Source organism: Podarcis filfolensis (assembly GCF_964270895.1).
Source record: "Podarcis filfolensis genome assembly, chromosome: 11".
Classification (NCBI taxonomy): Eukaryota; Metazoa; Chordata; class Lepidosauria; order Squamata; family Lacertidae; genus Podarcis; species Podarcis filfolensis.
Genome location: NC_139613.1, coordinates 46,225,989 through 46,243,203, shown reverse-complemented (window position 1 = coordinate 46,243,203; position 17,215 = coordinate 46,225,989). Strand labels below are relative to the sequence as shown.

Here is a 17,215-nt window from a genome sequence, read left to right as displayed (position 1 = left end):
ATAGATATTCAAGTACATGCCTCTTGTCAATGATCATTGTTGGAATCTGCCTATGCCACACTGGGACAATCAATTTTGTAAATGGTTGCAATAATCAAGGAAATTGCCTAATTTATAAATCCTTGCATACAGCATTTTAATGGATTCTTACATTTTAATGCTGATGCCATCACAGCTAAATGAATTGTTGTCCAAGCTGTCATTGCACAAAATGATAAAAACATTCAGTCTTGTTAGTTACTACATCTCATGGATATTCAAACCCTCAGAATGTAATCACTCATTAGTGACTTTCATGATAGTCTTCCATTACAGAATAGCAGGATGAAGAGTCACAGTTTCCTTCCAAATGAAGCTTAGACCAAATCAGTGAATCAAATTACAGGCTTTGAGTGTATCACTTAATAGATGAAAATTATTAAGCTTTACTGATGCAAGATAAAAACCATCATATATTTTCTCTGGCAGTGCTGTATCTGTTTTCCTTCACCCTTCTTCAGCCATGTACTAAATTAGGAGGAGAAGAAAAAGTGGAAGGAGTACAGGGAGGAAATATAACAGCCAAGCTATGAACAGCCAAGCCCCATCACAAACAGGTGATGGTGCTATTATAAAAGCTCAGTGCAGTAAACAGGGTTTCTAGATAAAAATACAAAAATCTAAGAGGCACCGTGGAGCTACACTATGGCATTTGTCCTACGGATCTGATATATTCTGGCACCCACATTTTATGTTCTGCAAAGCGGCAATACCATGGAATGAGAAGATTTCCCTTGAAATAAGAGAAATACTTTAATGTAGGTTACAGCTGGTAGTACCCTTTGTGTTGCCAATATGTAAATCTGCTGTGAAACTCTCACTACATATTTAGACATGGTTATACGTAGATTGCTATTCTCAGTTAAATCTTAAGCAATTGATTTCAGCCAATGGTGGGCTGTCAGTACTTTACTTACTGCTCAATCTCACTAACCTGACATTTATGGTGTACTGATTGGCCTCTGTCAGTGGTGGTGGTTGTAAATTCACTTTGAAAAGCTTTGTGTTAACAGCCTTCAACCAGGCTCTGAGAAAGGTATGAGCAGGCAGGCTGACAATTGCTCGACCTTCTGCCCCTATTACAGTGAGTAAATCAGGCTTTGAGCTATTAAGCTGGAGCCTGAGGCCTACACAAAAAGGATTGACATGACTAAAGGTCAACCTCTGTCACACATGTGTAACAATTTGGATAATGGAATTCTCTAACTTATGGGGGGATGGGAGGTGGCATTGGCTTAGAAGCAAAGCAAATATTGGACTATATTTCTGTGTGTGCACACGTGTGTGTGTGTGAGAGAGAGAGTTGTTCTTCAAGAGCATATGAATTCAAATTCACCACGCAAGGAATATCTGCAGGCCATAAAATCCCACGATGTAAAAGTGGATAACAAATGAGCAAGGAAACTCTCTGAAATGTTTCCAGCATGGCAGGTTTTATATGGCATTACAGCACAATAATCAGGTTTTTATCAGCATATTGCATCAATATCATACTGACATCAGATGTGCACTCTATTTTAGGCATTAATACATCTTATTAAAGTGCCGCCTTTAGTCTTTCAGATGAAATCAAAATAATTCAATGAGGTATTTGGGGGTGGGGGATAAGTCTAAGCTTTTGAAGCCACGTTTTATTCAGTATAAAGACTCATATTTATGAGCAATAATATTTTACAGAACAACATTGTTTCAAGACCTTAAAAGAGATATGCCAAAAAGAGAATTGTATATAAATGAGAGGAGTCATGGGCTGCTGAAATACTGATTATAATTTTGGGGTGACAGTTCACCTATACAGTGGTACCTTGGGTTACAGACGCTTCAGGTTACAGACTCCGCTAACCCAGAAATAGTACCTCGAGTTAAGAACTTTGCTTCAGGGTAAGAAGAGAAATCGCACGGTGGCGGCACAGTGGCAGCGGGAGGCCCCATTAGCTAAAGTGGTACCTCAGGTTAAGAACAGTTTCAGGTTAAGAACGGACCTCCGGAACGAATTAAGTACTTAACCCGAGGTACCACTGTATGACATACAGAATTGTATATTAGCATTGCAGTACCCATATAAGTAAAACATGCTTGTTCGAAAAATGGGATTTCAATGAAGAAATAAATTATTTATTTTGGAAATAGATTTTAGGGGGACTCAATCTTGCTTCTGTTTACATGACTGATGCAAGATCACCCACTGGTTAGAATGAAAACTGAAAGAGACCCACAGTTGTATTATATATTTCAACTGTTAAAAGAGTGCAATTAGATGTTTGATAGTGATGAAACTGAAGTAAAAATAAAGTGAATATAAATTAGTACTGTCTCTTTCAGATACAGAGGCAGTGCATTATCTCTGAAAATAACTTTACTTATTTCAAATAAAATACCTTATATTTTAAATCACATTAATATCCGATTAAAACACAAATATAAATTTATGTATCAATGTTTTATTTTTCATTTAAATTCAACATTAAGCTTAATTAAATAGAATTCTCTTATACACACATTTTATCCAAACAAAGGTGGTCCATATGTTGCAGCAAACTGGACTGGACCCTGCACATGGAGTACTGAGCATATGGCTGATATACCGTAGTAAACTTTCTCAAAGCTGATCTCTGGTAACAGGAGTGGGGCCACTCCATTCCTCTGAGTGACCATTGTTGGTACAGTTGACAGTGTCAAGCATTTCTTAAGTAACTGGGTGTGTGCAGATGTATGCACAAACTAATGCGCTGTTCATGGATACATGTATATTTCTGGACTAGAACCAGAAATATGGTTGACTCAAACTGCATGCTAACAACAAACAAACATAAACAAGTGAAGCAGGCAATCCTTTACATGCTTACTTGGGAACTGCAAGTCCCATTCAACACATTGGGCCTGCAGTCTAGCTTTCCCTAAACAAATTGAACCATTTACATAGATGGAGCAGGACCTTCCCTCTCCCCTCTGCAGTCCCTTGTGCCCCGAAAAAACTGCTCCTTGGTGATACAGATCAATGAAAAATAATGTGGAATGTGGGACAGGACTGACAATGGAGGGTTGTTGGTAAAAATCACATCCTCCTTTACATGAACCAAGCAGCAACTTAGGATCCAAGCCAGTAAGAGTTACTTCTGAGTAAACATGCATAAAATTGCACTATTAGTAAGATAGGGTTTATTTAGTAGCAGATAAGCAAGAGAACTACAATACTCATGGTAGCTAGTCAACAGAATTCCAACAATCGCTAAAATGGTTGTGGAGCAAACTGCGTTACAGAAATTTACTTCTACACTTACTTTCCTGCAGAGATGTTGAACCGGAAATGGTACTTTAGCTGAAATCCTATATGCACTTTCTTGGGAATAAACTCCACTGAATTCTGTGAGACTTACTTCTGAGTAGACAGTGTTAAGACTATAGATTAGACCAAATTTGCAGCCCAACTCTAACTAATTTCCCAAGAAGCTAGAGAACAGAAATGTTTCTAGCAGAATCAGTTTTACAATCTACATAAAAGTCCAAAATACTCAGACTTTTTTTTTAAAAATGTAATAAAAGAGGAGTCTCGTGTAAGACTATATTTTCCCACTATATTAGGCATAAAGTATAGCTCTTTTACTCTCCATATTGAGAACTGTAATGATAACATTACTAAGGTTTATTTTCAGGGCAAAATTATTTGAATTTCATGAACATGACATATTTGAAACAGAGCTGACAAGCAGTCTAGAATTCTAGATGATGGATTGCTGAGAAACATAATTTTCATCTTAATAAAGCTATGGTTTGCACATAATTTTATCCCCTTGTGCTTTCCTGCATCAAAAACCTAGACTTAAATGTAGGTTAGGGAATCCTGAGGCAAATCTATCAGTACAACTGGAACTTGCTCCTTACTAGGGAAAAAAGGTAAAAATTGTAGCTCTTTTTTGTATCCATGAGAAACGTGCCCTCAAATTTCCCATAAGCAGATTCAAAATGTCTCGTGTAAATGGACCCTTGACCATTTTAATTACAGTACAGTCAAATGTGTAGGCTCCCTAGGATTTAAATGTCTTTTTATGACCCCTGCCCTCAGCTGATCTTATTTCTATTGCATTCAACTGCTTTCACTTATTAAGTGAGTGATGCACCCTGATTAGAATAAGGCAGCTTCTCTTAATATTCACATGTATAGAATGTGGATGAAAAAGCTGCTCAGCCATGAAGCTCACTGGGTGACCCTGGGCCCGCCATAAGTCTCTCAGCCTGACCCACCACACAGGGTTGTTGTGAGGATAAAATGGGGAAAAAGAGAAATGTAGAATATTAATGTAATACATAAAAAATAAAATATGTATATATTTTAAGTGTAGTGGAGATAATGAGAACACAAATTTGTGTTCATGCTACTACTGATATGCTTAAAATGTTCTCTGTGTCTCTTTCCCCCCCCCCCCAATAGTTGTTGGATGGGACTACAAGGGTCCGCCTTTAATGGTATTTAAGTGCCTTTGAAATTGAAAAGATTTGTTAATTGTGAAAACTAGCTTCATGGATTTCAGCAGGGATTAAGCACAACTAATTGTCTCAGGAATAACGAGAGCTCCCTCTGAATCTTAGATTCCAAGTGCCAGGTTAAGATCTTAAACACAATTCCATTGATTTAATTTCCATTCGGTTGGACCCAGAGACAGACAAGCGGAACTCTACTCACACAGCAGAGCTTTCCTGGCTGCCCCACCCACCTCCTGAGTTAAGGGACCCTTTGGAATTACATTTAATGGGACGCATGGGAATGAAGTGCAACTAGGAAACTGGGATAATTCAGTGAAGCTGCCCTTCACAAGCGGAGGTGTACTTTCACGTAAGTCAAGTTATCTGTGGATCCAAGCTATAAGATCTGAGACAGCCATGTAAAGGCATCTTTACTTTTTTTAGGTGACAAAACATACTATATCATCTTTTTAAAGAACATATCGGAAAATAAACTCTTCCAACATTCCAAATTATTGCTGCTGTTGTTATAATTACTAAAACTACTACTACTATAACAAGTTTCCTGGGAGCTGTACAAAGACTAAATATAACGTAGATCTTGACTGCAAACTTGCAATCTAATAAAGTGCCACACATTACAAGAGATTCTTAAATATCTCACAGAGAGGGAAAGCGTTAACTCATTTCTGGTGCACAAAGACTTAGGTGAACAATTTATGACCATAAAAATTAAGAGTCAATAGAATCTTATGCTTCCATAGATCTGTCAATGGAACTTCAGCAAACGTTTTCATCTCTGTGCTCTAAACAGTTACAATTCCCTACCTCAATGCTGTGGAGGGGGGGCAGCAAATTGCCATCCACAGCTTTCCAGACCTTTATTTTACTAAAACCTTAAAGTCTGAAAAACTTCAATAACAAGAACATTCAAGCCTTTAAAATGTCTGCATTATATTCCAATGGAATTTAAAGTGTGGCCTCTATGCATTCCTTAAGTCTAGTCTTATTACAATTTGATGTTAAACAGAAAGTGGAAACCTTACGCAACTAGATTAATTTTTCTCCTGGGAATAAAGACACATTAATAACTGAAATAATCTTTTCATATATGTTGGAAGCGAGTGCAGTTTCACTTCTTTATTAGAAAACACATTAAGATAAAATTATCTCATTCTCATCAATAAGCCCCAATTTCTTTTTTAAAAGGGTTGCTTTCTTTGCAACAAGGTTAGGAAAGAATTGTTTTCATTAACTCGGAATGAACAAACTCTAGAAATATTATTGAATTCGGATGGAATCAATTTATGTCTTAGAAAGAACAGTGTTTACTTGCTAAACCCAGCAATATTTTTTTGCTTTAAATAAATCAGTGTTTATTGTATTTTCATAACACACAAGCAAATTCTGCATTGGTTAAAAAAAATGGCCAAAGGAAAAATTAAAGGAGTCATAAGTAAAATGATTCATATTTTTGGCTTTCAAAAGAGATGATCTTTTCTGTAAGCTATAAAAAGGACTTGGCTGATTGATAAAGAACTGTATAATTTCCCAATGAACACCCATAGGTGTCAGGCCATGTCGTGAGGTAATGGAATGGTGTTTAATTTACTTCAAACTGCTGTACATTGAACTGTATGGATTACATACAAAGCAAACACTGAATGTGTGGTAGGAGCTCTAACACAGGCATGCCAAAAAATATGTCCAAAGTGTCCAACTATACATCAAATGCAAAAATCCAGATGTTTGCCAAAGCAAAGCAAATAAAAGAGCACCACATCTGGACTGGTGTTTAATTGTCTTTGCAATGGTCCTTCAATGTTTTTTATTCATGCTGAAAACTACTATGGGACCATTCAGAATCAGCATTTTCAGAGTGCGTGAACAGCACTATGATTAGGAAGCTGGATGCGCATTTAGTGTGCCAATTATGTTGAACATCCTCATTCTGAGAATCTTAACGGATTTTGCTACAGAGCGGTTTGTATAGCATAAATACAACTGGGCTGCCATTTTCTCCCCTCTGGTGTCTTCTACATGTACTGTATTGCAACAATGACCCTCATTTTTAAAATATAGCCTTTGATCTATTCTGTCCCTTCATATACTCTAGAATTTCACTCCTACCATTTGCCTCCAAACCACTGCCACAAACTCCGACTGCTTCCCCTATATTTTCTCAAAATCCTCTTTAGACCCACTACAAGCTGGCTTCCATCATCTGCAATGCACTGAAACTATATTCATCCTGCTTGACTACCTTCGGCTGCTTCTATTCTGGTTAACTCCCTTTATACCTTGGTGTCCACGATTCTGTTCTCATCGACTGCTTTTCCAACATCACTCATTCAGTATTTCAACCCAGGGCACCTTTTTCCTCTGCTTTCCTCCTCCCTGTTGTGGGGCTTTAGGGACCTATTCTTGGCTCTTTGCTATTCTCTCTACACACAAAAATCTTGTGCTTTATGCTGATGGTATCTAGTTCCATTTCTCTGACTGAGAACATTCTCTTTCCATCCAATACATCAACTGCCTGCCTAATATTTCTTGCATTGGCATCTCAAACTTAGTACATTTAAGAACAAACTCTTCATTTTTCTTCCCAATTCTTCCTCTCTTCCCTTGCTCTCTACATTCATTGGCCATCTTCAAAATCCATTTTGTAAATCAGGCACAAAGCTTTGGATTTATCTTTGGTTGTCTCCTCTTCTTTGCTACATACAGTCCATTTTGAAGTCATGTGATTCTTTCTATACCACATTGCGAAAATACAGCTGTTCCTCTTATACCCCCTCCCCCTTGGTAAACTGCCTGGCCTTTAGTACTGCAATTGTCTCTCTAATTTTGTTGTCACACCTCAGCCTACTCCGTTTTAAAAATTCAACTCTTTTAATTCAGATCACGAGACTTTCCTCTTTTAATTGCTACAATGGCTTCCTATTTGCTTCCCTATTTGCTTCTGTACTTAGCACTTCATAGGATGTGACATGTGCGAAGACAACTATAATCAGGAGTGTTCCCTGTGCATAGGTCTTTTCCTCTACACCAGTGGTTCCCAACCTTTTTTTGGCCATGCTCCACCTAAGCATCTCTAAAATCCTGATCCACCCCTCCCCCCCGTGACATATAGTTCTTATTATTCAAAAAGTGAACTCCTATTCATGTGGAGGAAGCCTAAAAGGCTTAACTGTTAATAACTCATTCCCAAATTGCCCCCTTAAAAATCAAATTGCCCCCCTGGGGGGGTACCCCACGTGGGGAACCATGGCCCAACACTTTCTGTCACTTAGTGAACACCTGAGATAACTGAGTAGCTTTCAGATCAGCTACAGCAGAAGTGGGGAACTCGGTTTAGATGGCTCACCAGATCCTTCCTCACTCCTTGTGGGTCAACTTAACAGGTGGGCAGATCACTGACCTGTCAATCAACAGATGGGATAATAACATCAAGTGTTTGACACCAGTGAAAGTTCATAGGCAGTGGCTGTAACAGCCGATCAGCTGATCAATGGTTACAGCAACTTTCTTTGAAGACATGCTTTCTGCACCAGTCAACTGATTAGGGTACTAGGTGTGTGCTTTCCAAGAGGCTCTTTAAACCACGGTTCTCCATTTCAAAAGTAACAGGAGATCTGTAGTTTTATGTTGGTTTACTAATCAGGATAAAAACATGGTTTAAGATCCTGTGCTGCTTAATAAACCAACATTAATACACAGTTACCTGTTTGGAATGAAGCAGGAAACTGTGGTTTTAAAAGCCCAGGAATCCAACACCATAATCAGCATATTAGAGAGGTAGGGAAGAAAGAGTTGGCCTGATTCGCAGCTTTATAGTTTACAAAGCTAGAAATGTTACATTTTTAAAAGGCCCTGTAAAACCCTTTGTTATTTAAAACAGGATTATAAACTAAGCTGACTTTTCTTTCATCGAACAACAGAGGATTAGTACCTGCTTTGGCAGCTAATACAGAAGCTAATAGAAAAATTGCTCTCTTTTTTCACCTTTTGAATTAGCTGCAGATGGTTCACACTATGTCAGAAGTAAAAAGCAGCCCAATAACAAAATAATTTGCAAAACTCTACAAAAATTATGACTTTTAAGATTTAAGGGATTGTTATCCCTATAACCGTATTTGCTTTGGAGTCCTACTAATTTCAGCTAAACTTACTTCCAGTTGTTCTGCAGAACTAAAAACAATATTATTGTACATCTTTCTCAACATCTGTAAGAATCTGTTTTATTAAAAATATATATACTGGAATTTGCAGCTTCTTGCTGCTAATGACATATCCAAACAGAAAAGATGTGAGGAACATTTATATGCCTGCATTGCTATATATACAGAATATATTTCCAAATCTATAGCAGGAGCTTTTTGATAGTGGAAAAAAGGTCTTTTGAAAATCTCATGAAACAAATATTGAATGCATTATCAGACATTAAAAAACAAAATGCTTTGAACTGTGACTTACTTCCCAGAGGTGTTGGGTGTTCCTGGTGGCTCCTGCTTGCACCTTTTCTGGCAGAAGGAGAACTCCCTGGAAAGGCCCGATCCAGGTGCCCTGCTGAATCCTTTGAGCAGCACAGATGCCATAGGCCAAACCAGGCACAGTGCTGGTGCACAGACACACTTCCCGGGGCAGATCCCGAAGCCACTCAGGAATCTCAGGTGGAGGGGCGGCGGCAGCAGCACTACTAGTGCCCACCAGACGGCGTAAAGAGTGCAAAGGGCCATGCATGGGGCACTCTCCATTACGATTATCTGCACACATGTCACATCCTATAGAGCAAAGACAAAAACCAAAAAGGAATTAGCTTGTCACAGCTAGGCTACTGCCATGAGATCTCATGGCCGAGATATGTGGATTAATCCACCATTTTTAAAAATAGGAACATATAAACATACTCTTGTTGTGTGCTCATCTTTCATATCTCAACCACCGTTATAATACATATATGCATAAACAGCATCATGTTCCCAAGGTAAACCTATTTGGGACATTAGAAGGTGTACAGAAGGTTCATTCAAGCGAAGCCTGAACACATTCACATGCATTCATAGGATTTTAAAGCTATTATTTTTAAGAGTTGGCTTAGGTTCACATTCTGGCCACTTTAAGGTACTTTTCTGTTCTGTTCAGTTGCTCAGAATGACCAAGACTTTAATCTACACAGGGCCAGCCCTGCCACTAGGCAAAAGGATGAGTCAGGCCATGGATACTGAGTTGAAGCATCCTCTGGCCCCCTCCTGCAGTTGTTCCTCCTGATCTTCCCTCCCACTGCCATTCTCATACCAGAGGACTGGCTCTCTGGTAACAGCAATATTTTGTGCTACTTTTTACTAGTATTGTTTAAAGCACCCTATTTTACTTTGCTTCATCACTGCTTCCATATCTAACATACATATTCCATTTCCCTTTATCCGCATAAACTGCATTATCCTGAAGTCACTGGGCTGTCCTTCAGCTTGGCAATTTCTAGCTACATTTTCTACAGGTGTCTTCAATGACATAAGCACTGTGTTTTTTATAGGCTATGTATTCATCCATTTATGTCTGAAACTTTATTTTTATCCTTTTTTAAAAAATAAATGAATTATCAGTTAAAATTAGTTAAAAATGCTTTAAATGCATTATTTTTACATGTTTTCAAACATTTGTTAGGATTTGCTACGTTTTGTTGTCTTATTATCAGCTCATGGACAGAGCAATCCTAACTGGAGCAAACAGTGGACCCACCATTCAAACGCATGCTGGACCACACCAACAAAAGTAGAAGGTTGGGGGACATGTGTTTGTTTTCTTCATATTTTGCTACACCAGCTCCAGGCTGGTGTACCTGAGGGTGCTGAGGACCCAGCCCCTTGAGGGATCTCGATGACTTTGGATCCAGATCTAAACCCACTGGTGCCCTGCCACTACTCTGAAACGTGTCTTTTCAGGGTTTTCTATCGGCTACTGCCATTGAGGAAACCACAAATTGTAGCTTTCACCTGAATGGGCACTGCTGGTGCCTCCACCACTCCAACTGGTGCCAGTCCTGCCACCAATGAAGGCTTGTGAGAAAGCAACTCCATGCCATTCAACACATCCCCTCAGTAATCCATATTGTGGGGGTGTTGGATTACACTGCATCCTTTCGCATAAATATTTAAATATCTTGTTGATATGGGAAGTGTTATTGCATTTAATATGTTTGATATGTTGTTGCTGTACTCTTGTCCTGATATGACACACAGTAAACTGTCTGGATATGCCAACATTTATATTTTACTATCTGCTTCTGTTTTCATTATTTGTTTGCTTCTTGTGTGTGTATTCTAAGTAAGATTCTATATTTTTCTGTCTATAAAACACCCCCATGTATAAGACGCCCCCTATTTTGGGGGGACTCCGATTTAAGAAAATGGGGGGGAGATCTATCTGTGTATAAGACACCCCCAAATTATGGACATTATTTTTTAGGGGGGAAACCTAGTCTTATACATGGAAAAATATGTTACTTTGGGCACAGTCTTCTGTGGGGAAAGTAGCACACAAAGTAAACCGATAATGACTAATTGAAATTATCATGAAAATAAGATGTGTAGTGACTGTGGTAGGGTACAGAAATACTAATCTCCCAAGTTTTCGCTAGCCATGATTTCACTTAAGGCTTTTAGTCAAATAATTTTCACACAATTATTTCTGAAGAAATGTTTACTTGTTTCCACAGTAAAATGTAAATGCATGTTATGTTTATGCCAACTTTATGAATGGCAAGCTATTCATGAAACTACACCTTTGGCCGTTCATATTTCAGGGTGGGGTTCTACTAAGCTGTGTGCACAGAATGGGCTCGGGGAACCCCTATAACAGGTTTCGGGGGCACACACGGGGAGGAGAGTGAGGAACAAGTCTTGTAGTGCAAGCAGAGCTCGTTCCCCATGTGCATGCCCACTTATAGTGCCATTATCAGCCCCTTCAATTTCAGTTCAATATTATAATAAGTTTCTAATCTTTACTGACACCAGAAAATGTTATGTACATACAGTAACTAATGCACAGAAACCTTATGGTACATTAACATTTTACTATTTTTCCCCCTTATATGAATAAAAAGGACTTCAGAAGTTTTCATTTTATTCCGTTTCATGTTAATGGTTTCCATATTCTTTACATGAAGGTTCTGGACTTTCAAGAGAACAGTTCATGCTCAGAAATATGTTTTGCAACTAAAATAAAAATGAATCTCTTTGAATCAATTACAGTTCTTGGCACATTTTATACATTGTAACACAATTAAAGGTTTCAGACAACTCTTTTCCAGAAATATTTTCAAAAAGTAGTACTTGTTCTACATTATTTACACAGCAATTACTTTCCCCCTGATAATTCTGCATCATACACATCCAGCAGCTAAAAATAAAACAAAAATATTCACCAGTTGGTTAGGGATTTGGTGGTCTAAACCACAAATCTGGAGTAAGTAAGCAGCCTAAAACCACAGGTTATAAACCCAGCAGGACTGTCACGGCCTTCTTGCCTCCTATGTTAGATAAACTTCAATACAGTATACTGTGTAAGAATCTTTCAGAGAAGTATAAAAAGTTTCTACCTATTCAATGTGATTATGAGTCACATAACTAAAATGCAGCCTCTTATTTCTGCAGTTGATAACTTACACACATATATTATGGCACCTAGGTGCAATTTATCACTGCTCAAGTTAATTTATCACTGTTCAAAGGCTCATAATTAATTACCGTATATACTCGAGTATAAGCCAACTTTTTCAGCACATTTTTTATGCTGAAAAAGCCCCCCTCGGCTGATACTCAAGTGAGGGTCCCACTTACTGTTTGCTGCCACCACTCGTGCCGCCGCCGCTCTGCCAAGCGCGGCTCCTGTGCCTGCCCTTGCGAGCGGCAGAGGCTGTTGTTGGCGGAGGAGGAGGAATGAGCAGCCCAAAAGCAGCCCTTTTGGGCTGCTCCTTCCTCCTCCTCCACCTTTGCCGCTGTCGGCATTTCCCACCCTAGGTTTATACTCAAGTCAATAACTTTTCCCAGTTTTTTTGTGGTAAAATTAGGTGCCTCGGCTTATATTCGGGTCGGCTTATACTTGAGTATATATGGTACATGCTTTTTTTTTTACAACCATCTAGATGAATAGTAAATCAGAATATATATATTAAAATATAATTAATTTGAAGATTCCTTTAAAAATGCAAGGCTGTAAGGAATACTGTACCGCATTAAGCAGCAAATTAAAACAGTTATCCTCCAGCTGTTAAGCACCTTTGCCAAAAAAACTGATTGAAGTGCACTTCAGCGTACAAAATGGGATTTTTGACTTTTTCTTTGAACAGCCGATCTCTATACATATTACTTTTTTAAGGTCCTAGATTTCAACAGCAGTTTGCCATGAAACACTGGATGCTAGTGTTTGAGACACGTGAACCCGAAGCTGGGACAGCTCAGCTAGTAGAGACACTTAATCTCAGGGTTGTGGGTTTGAGCCCCACGTTGGGCAAAGGATTCCTGAATTGCAAGGGATACACTAGATCCCTTCCAACTCTACAATTCTAGGCCACAAACAACTAGTTACCTTCCAATTCTAAGATTCTATGACATAGTTATTTAGATTCAGGAAAATCACTTGGTACTCTATTAGGTCCACTTGAAGTGGTACATACTTACAAGTGAGTATGTTAGGGATTCCAGCTAAAAGCCAGGTTCAGGTGTAATATTGCTGACCCAACAAACTATGGTCAGTTGAAGAAGGAATGAGTGATGAGCTCAAGTGTTCCCTCCTTCCTTTTCATGTCCAGCTGAGGAGACTTTCTGGTTTGCGAAACAATCATTTCCCCAAGGCATCCAAACTGACAAACTCTAGTTTAAGCACTGCCTGCAACTAAAACTGTTCTGCAATCTTGGATTGCAGGCAGCACTTAAACACAATTCCTGGTCAAGACACCCTGAGCGAACTATGATTTAACAAATCATGAAGTCACTTCTGCAGCCAGGTGTATGAAAGTGGAAGATAAAAAGAGCATTCAGACTCATTGCTTTCCGCCCACTCTAACAAACTATAATCTGTTGGACTAGAATCATTATGTATGAACCAACCCACAGAGATACAGGACATTTGGCTGTGGTCAAAAGGATTATAAATCCTATATACAATCCTATCCCATCCTCAGATGAAATACTTGAAATCACTTTAATTCTGTTGGCTTCAATGCAATTTAAGCTTACTTAAATCCTTTTATTTGTACCCAGAAATTATTTTGGATCAGGATGATAATTCCTGTTAATACAGGCAGATATATTCCCTAGTGCTGTAGAAAACTACAGAAGCTAATGCTGATAAAAGTGACATTAAGGCTCCATGCATTTCTTTAATGTTTTGTGAAGAAGAGATAGGCTGTTGTCTACACTTTCTTCCTATTCCCCTCATAACCTTTTCCTTTCATTTCATAAGGTAGATATGGTTTTACAGGTGTAAAACTAAAATTTCTCACTACTGAATATTCGCATACACGTTCAAACTATGGACCATTACTTTTATTTTGGAAGCCTATTATATAGGATGTGGTTTGGAAAATATCATATAAACACTACATATATGCATTGCTTTTGTTAAACCCTGTTTAAGGTATGACACAAATATACCGTATTTGAAAATGCACACAGACATGGAAATGTTCCAAGCAGTGCCAGTGCCAGGCTATTTTGCACCCTAGGCAAGGCTTACATCACCAAAAAAATATTGCTAACTTCAGTTTTCAAAAACTGATGTCATGTAGAAATGATAACATTATTCAAAATATAAATTTCTGATCTTTTATTTTTATATTTTGAATATTTTTATCATTTTTACAAGCCATGTGTTTCTGAAAATTGAAGTTAGCCTTTTTTTGTTATATAACAAAAAATAATCTGTATAAAACTGTGTCCGCAAGGTCAGTACTGCGCTCCTCTGAGGTCTGTACTCTACTCAGCTGCCTAGTTTGCCTAATGATATCACCCGCCCTGGTTCCAAGGACAATTGTTTGCTAGTGGTATCATTACTACATGCCAGACCACAATCCTGAAATCAATTAAACCAGGATCCTTGAACCCTGGTTTAGTTCCATTACCTTCTATAAACTATACCACTTGGTTACGTCAATCCTTACACCTCTGAAAGCAATACAATTTGCTTTTGAGTAAGTATGTGTAAGACAGAGGAGCACATGCAAAAAATTAAGTGTTTTGTGGACTGCACTGTAATTGAAATGTGAGATGAGAAAGATGCAGCCTAGAGTGGACACCATCCTAGATAGGAAAATAGCTCAAGAACATGTTTCCCACTACAAAGGGGTGGAAATTCAAGGAAGCCTACGCCATGGGGGGGGGGGGAATGCAATTTTACAGTATTTGTTTGAAAGCATTTATGAACCACTGAATATTTTTTAAAATCTCTAATTAGTGTACAACATAAGATCAATAAACAATATCATTAAAACAAAAATATAACATAAAACCAGTAAAAGAACATAAAAGAACCAGTAAAAGCACATATAAACAGAGTTTCAGGGAATTCAAACAAATAAAAACAGAGCCTGGTTTCATGGGTCAGGGAAAGCTTGGCACTATCATTTGATTTATACTAATCTTCTTTAAGCAAAATCAAAAATAAACCCAATTGATTGTTCCTTATAAAGAATGAACACATGCTGGCTAGCCCCAAAACTAAACTTGCAACCATTCTCTCCCCCCCACCCAAAAAAACCCTCCCTCTAACCTTTCATTATAGCCTCTTTAAGATTTCTTTTACTGTATGAATCGGGGGGGGGGGGATCTTGTTGGAAAGTCTTAAGATTTAGGAAACGACTGATCAAGATTTCAGTTACTTTTCAGAGCAGACCCTTGATTCTGGAATAATTTGTTCCCTGCTGACAATCTTTTAGATGTGTAACCTCCTCCCAGCTTCCTGATTATTAATGGCTCTCTTGGAGACACCATGTCTACTGAACAGCTTCAATTAAATGAAGCCAAAGCATCTTTTTTACTCCAGCCAGGCGGCTTTAAGCTCAAACTTCTGCACTCTGCCACTAGATATGGAACATCATTCACTTTTACACATACATGAGGGTTTTAGAACCTCTGATAAAACATAATAATATGAGATAGACATACATGCTGGAATCAATAGCTTTTTTGGGGGGGAGGGACACTCTTTGCTCCTTTCCTGTAAAAGAAATAAAAACGAGTACTGTACTACAAAAAATTAGGGGGGTGCGATGTAGACTACATAAATGCCAATTGTTTCCCAGCTCTAAGAGTAGATTCCACCTGTGGAAACTATGCTAATAGACAAATAAACAAGTGATCTGCTTGACTTATGTAAAGAATGTGCTTGCTTTATGCATTTTCCTTATTTATACTGAAACTGCATATCCAGAAAGACTGACAACAGTTTCTGTAGCCAGAATTGCTAGCATATATAGTCATAAAATTATTATAAATGTCTTGGCTATTTACTCTGAACACTATCTAAGCTACAAGCATTATTCATGATGTAATATAAACCCAACTTTACAATTTGCTGAATTCTACTATATTCCAAAAGGCATTCCAAGATTATCTGAGTACATAAATATATGTTTGCCTTGATATCAGAGTAGGTCTGTAAAACTGAATTTTACAGTATTTTTATTGTGTCCCCAGTATTTATAATGCTATTTAAATGCTGACCACAATGTTCCATTTTTTAAAAAAGCATACCATTCAAATCCTAAACTCATTATTTGGAAGTAACTGAAATAGTTCTGCTCAAGTATTTAGAAGTCAAGCATACCTCTAAATGAGTTTATACATAAATTTCATTCAGATTAATTGAAAACTAAACGTAAGGTGGCCCAGTCCCATTCAGTGTAAAGAAGTAGCTCCTATTGGCTTCAGTAGAATTTGCATCATACAATTCATAACATGGATACAAATTGTATTAATTTTAGTTAACTCTACTTCTAAGCCGTATGCACTTAGAAACTATATAGATGTACATCTAAATCCAATGCACACAGTGTATAAGTCTGTTCCACTGAGATCAGTCTGCTTACCTGATGTATAAAGACTGCTTTTCGCAATGTGAATATTTGTTTCAAAATAATAATAATAATAATTGGTAAAGTGTAAATGGTGCAATTAGTCTTTTTGCTACAGCTATACAGATCAGAAAGATGTGGAATTTATCTGCTCCCTGGTCCATTTACAAGAAACTGGAATTTACACATGTAATACACTGCTCAGGACAGATATTAGTATTTCCCTTTTTAAAAAAAGAAAGAAAGGGAGAAACCGCTCATTTCCAAGGAAATAGAAATGGGGGAACCTACATTTCAAAGCAAACAAAGTGATACAAAGGAAGAGATCAGCAATCTGTATGAATAATTAGTTATAAAGAGAAAACTGCAACATAGGCCACATTCTGATTTACTGCATTTATCAAGAGAAAATTCTAATACCATCGTCCGAACTTCCTGTTAGATGTAGAGAAATCCAAGAATCTTGAAACCAGGAGATTTTAATTGAGGTTCCTTAAGGTGCATGTGAAGCTACTACTGTGACTTTGACATAAGTAACAGAACAAGTCTGATATTTTCAGAAGATCTGTCATGAAGGGCAACAAAGAGTCGGAGACATGAGGAACTGCTTCTTCCCTACATTTTTGACCACAGAATTAACTC

The 17,215-nt window shown here is 37.9% G+C and overlaps 1 protein-coding gene across 5 annotated transcripts in view; it reads right to left on the bottom strand.

Moving 5' to 3' along the window:
- PRDM6 (PR/SET domain 6) overlaps positions 1-17,215 on the bottom strand; it is a 101,164-nt gene that overhangs the window by 66,546 nt on the left and 17,403 nt on the right. For all 5 annotated transcript variants that reach the window (XM_083576894.1, XM_083576896.1, XM_083576893.1 and 2 more), the window contains one exon: positions 8,977-9,284. In XM_083576894.1, the coding sequence (XP_083433020.1) occupies positions 8,977-9,284 (308 nt within the window). The remainder of the gene's footprint in view (positions 1-8,976; positions 9,285-17,215) is intronic.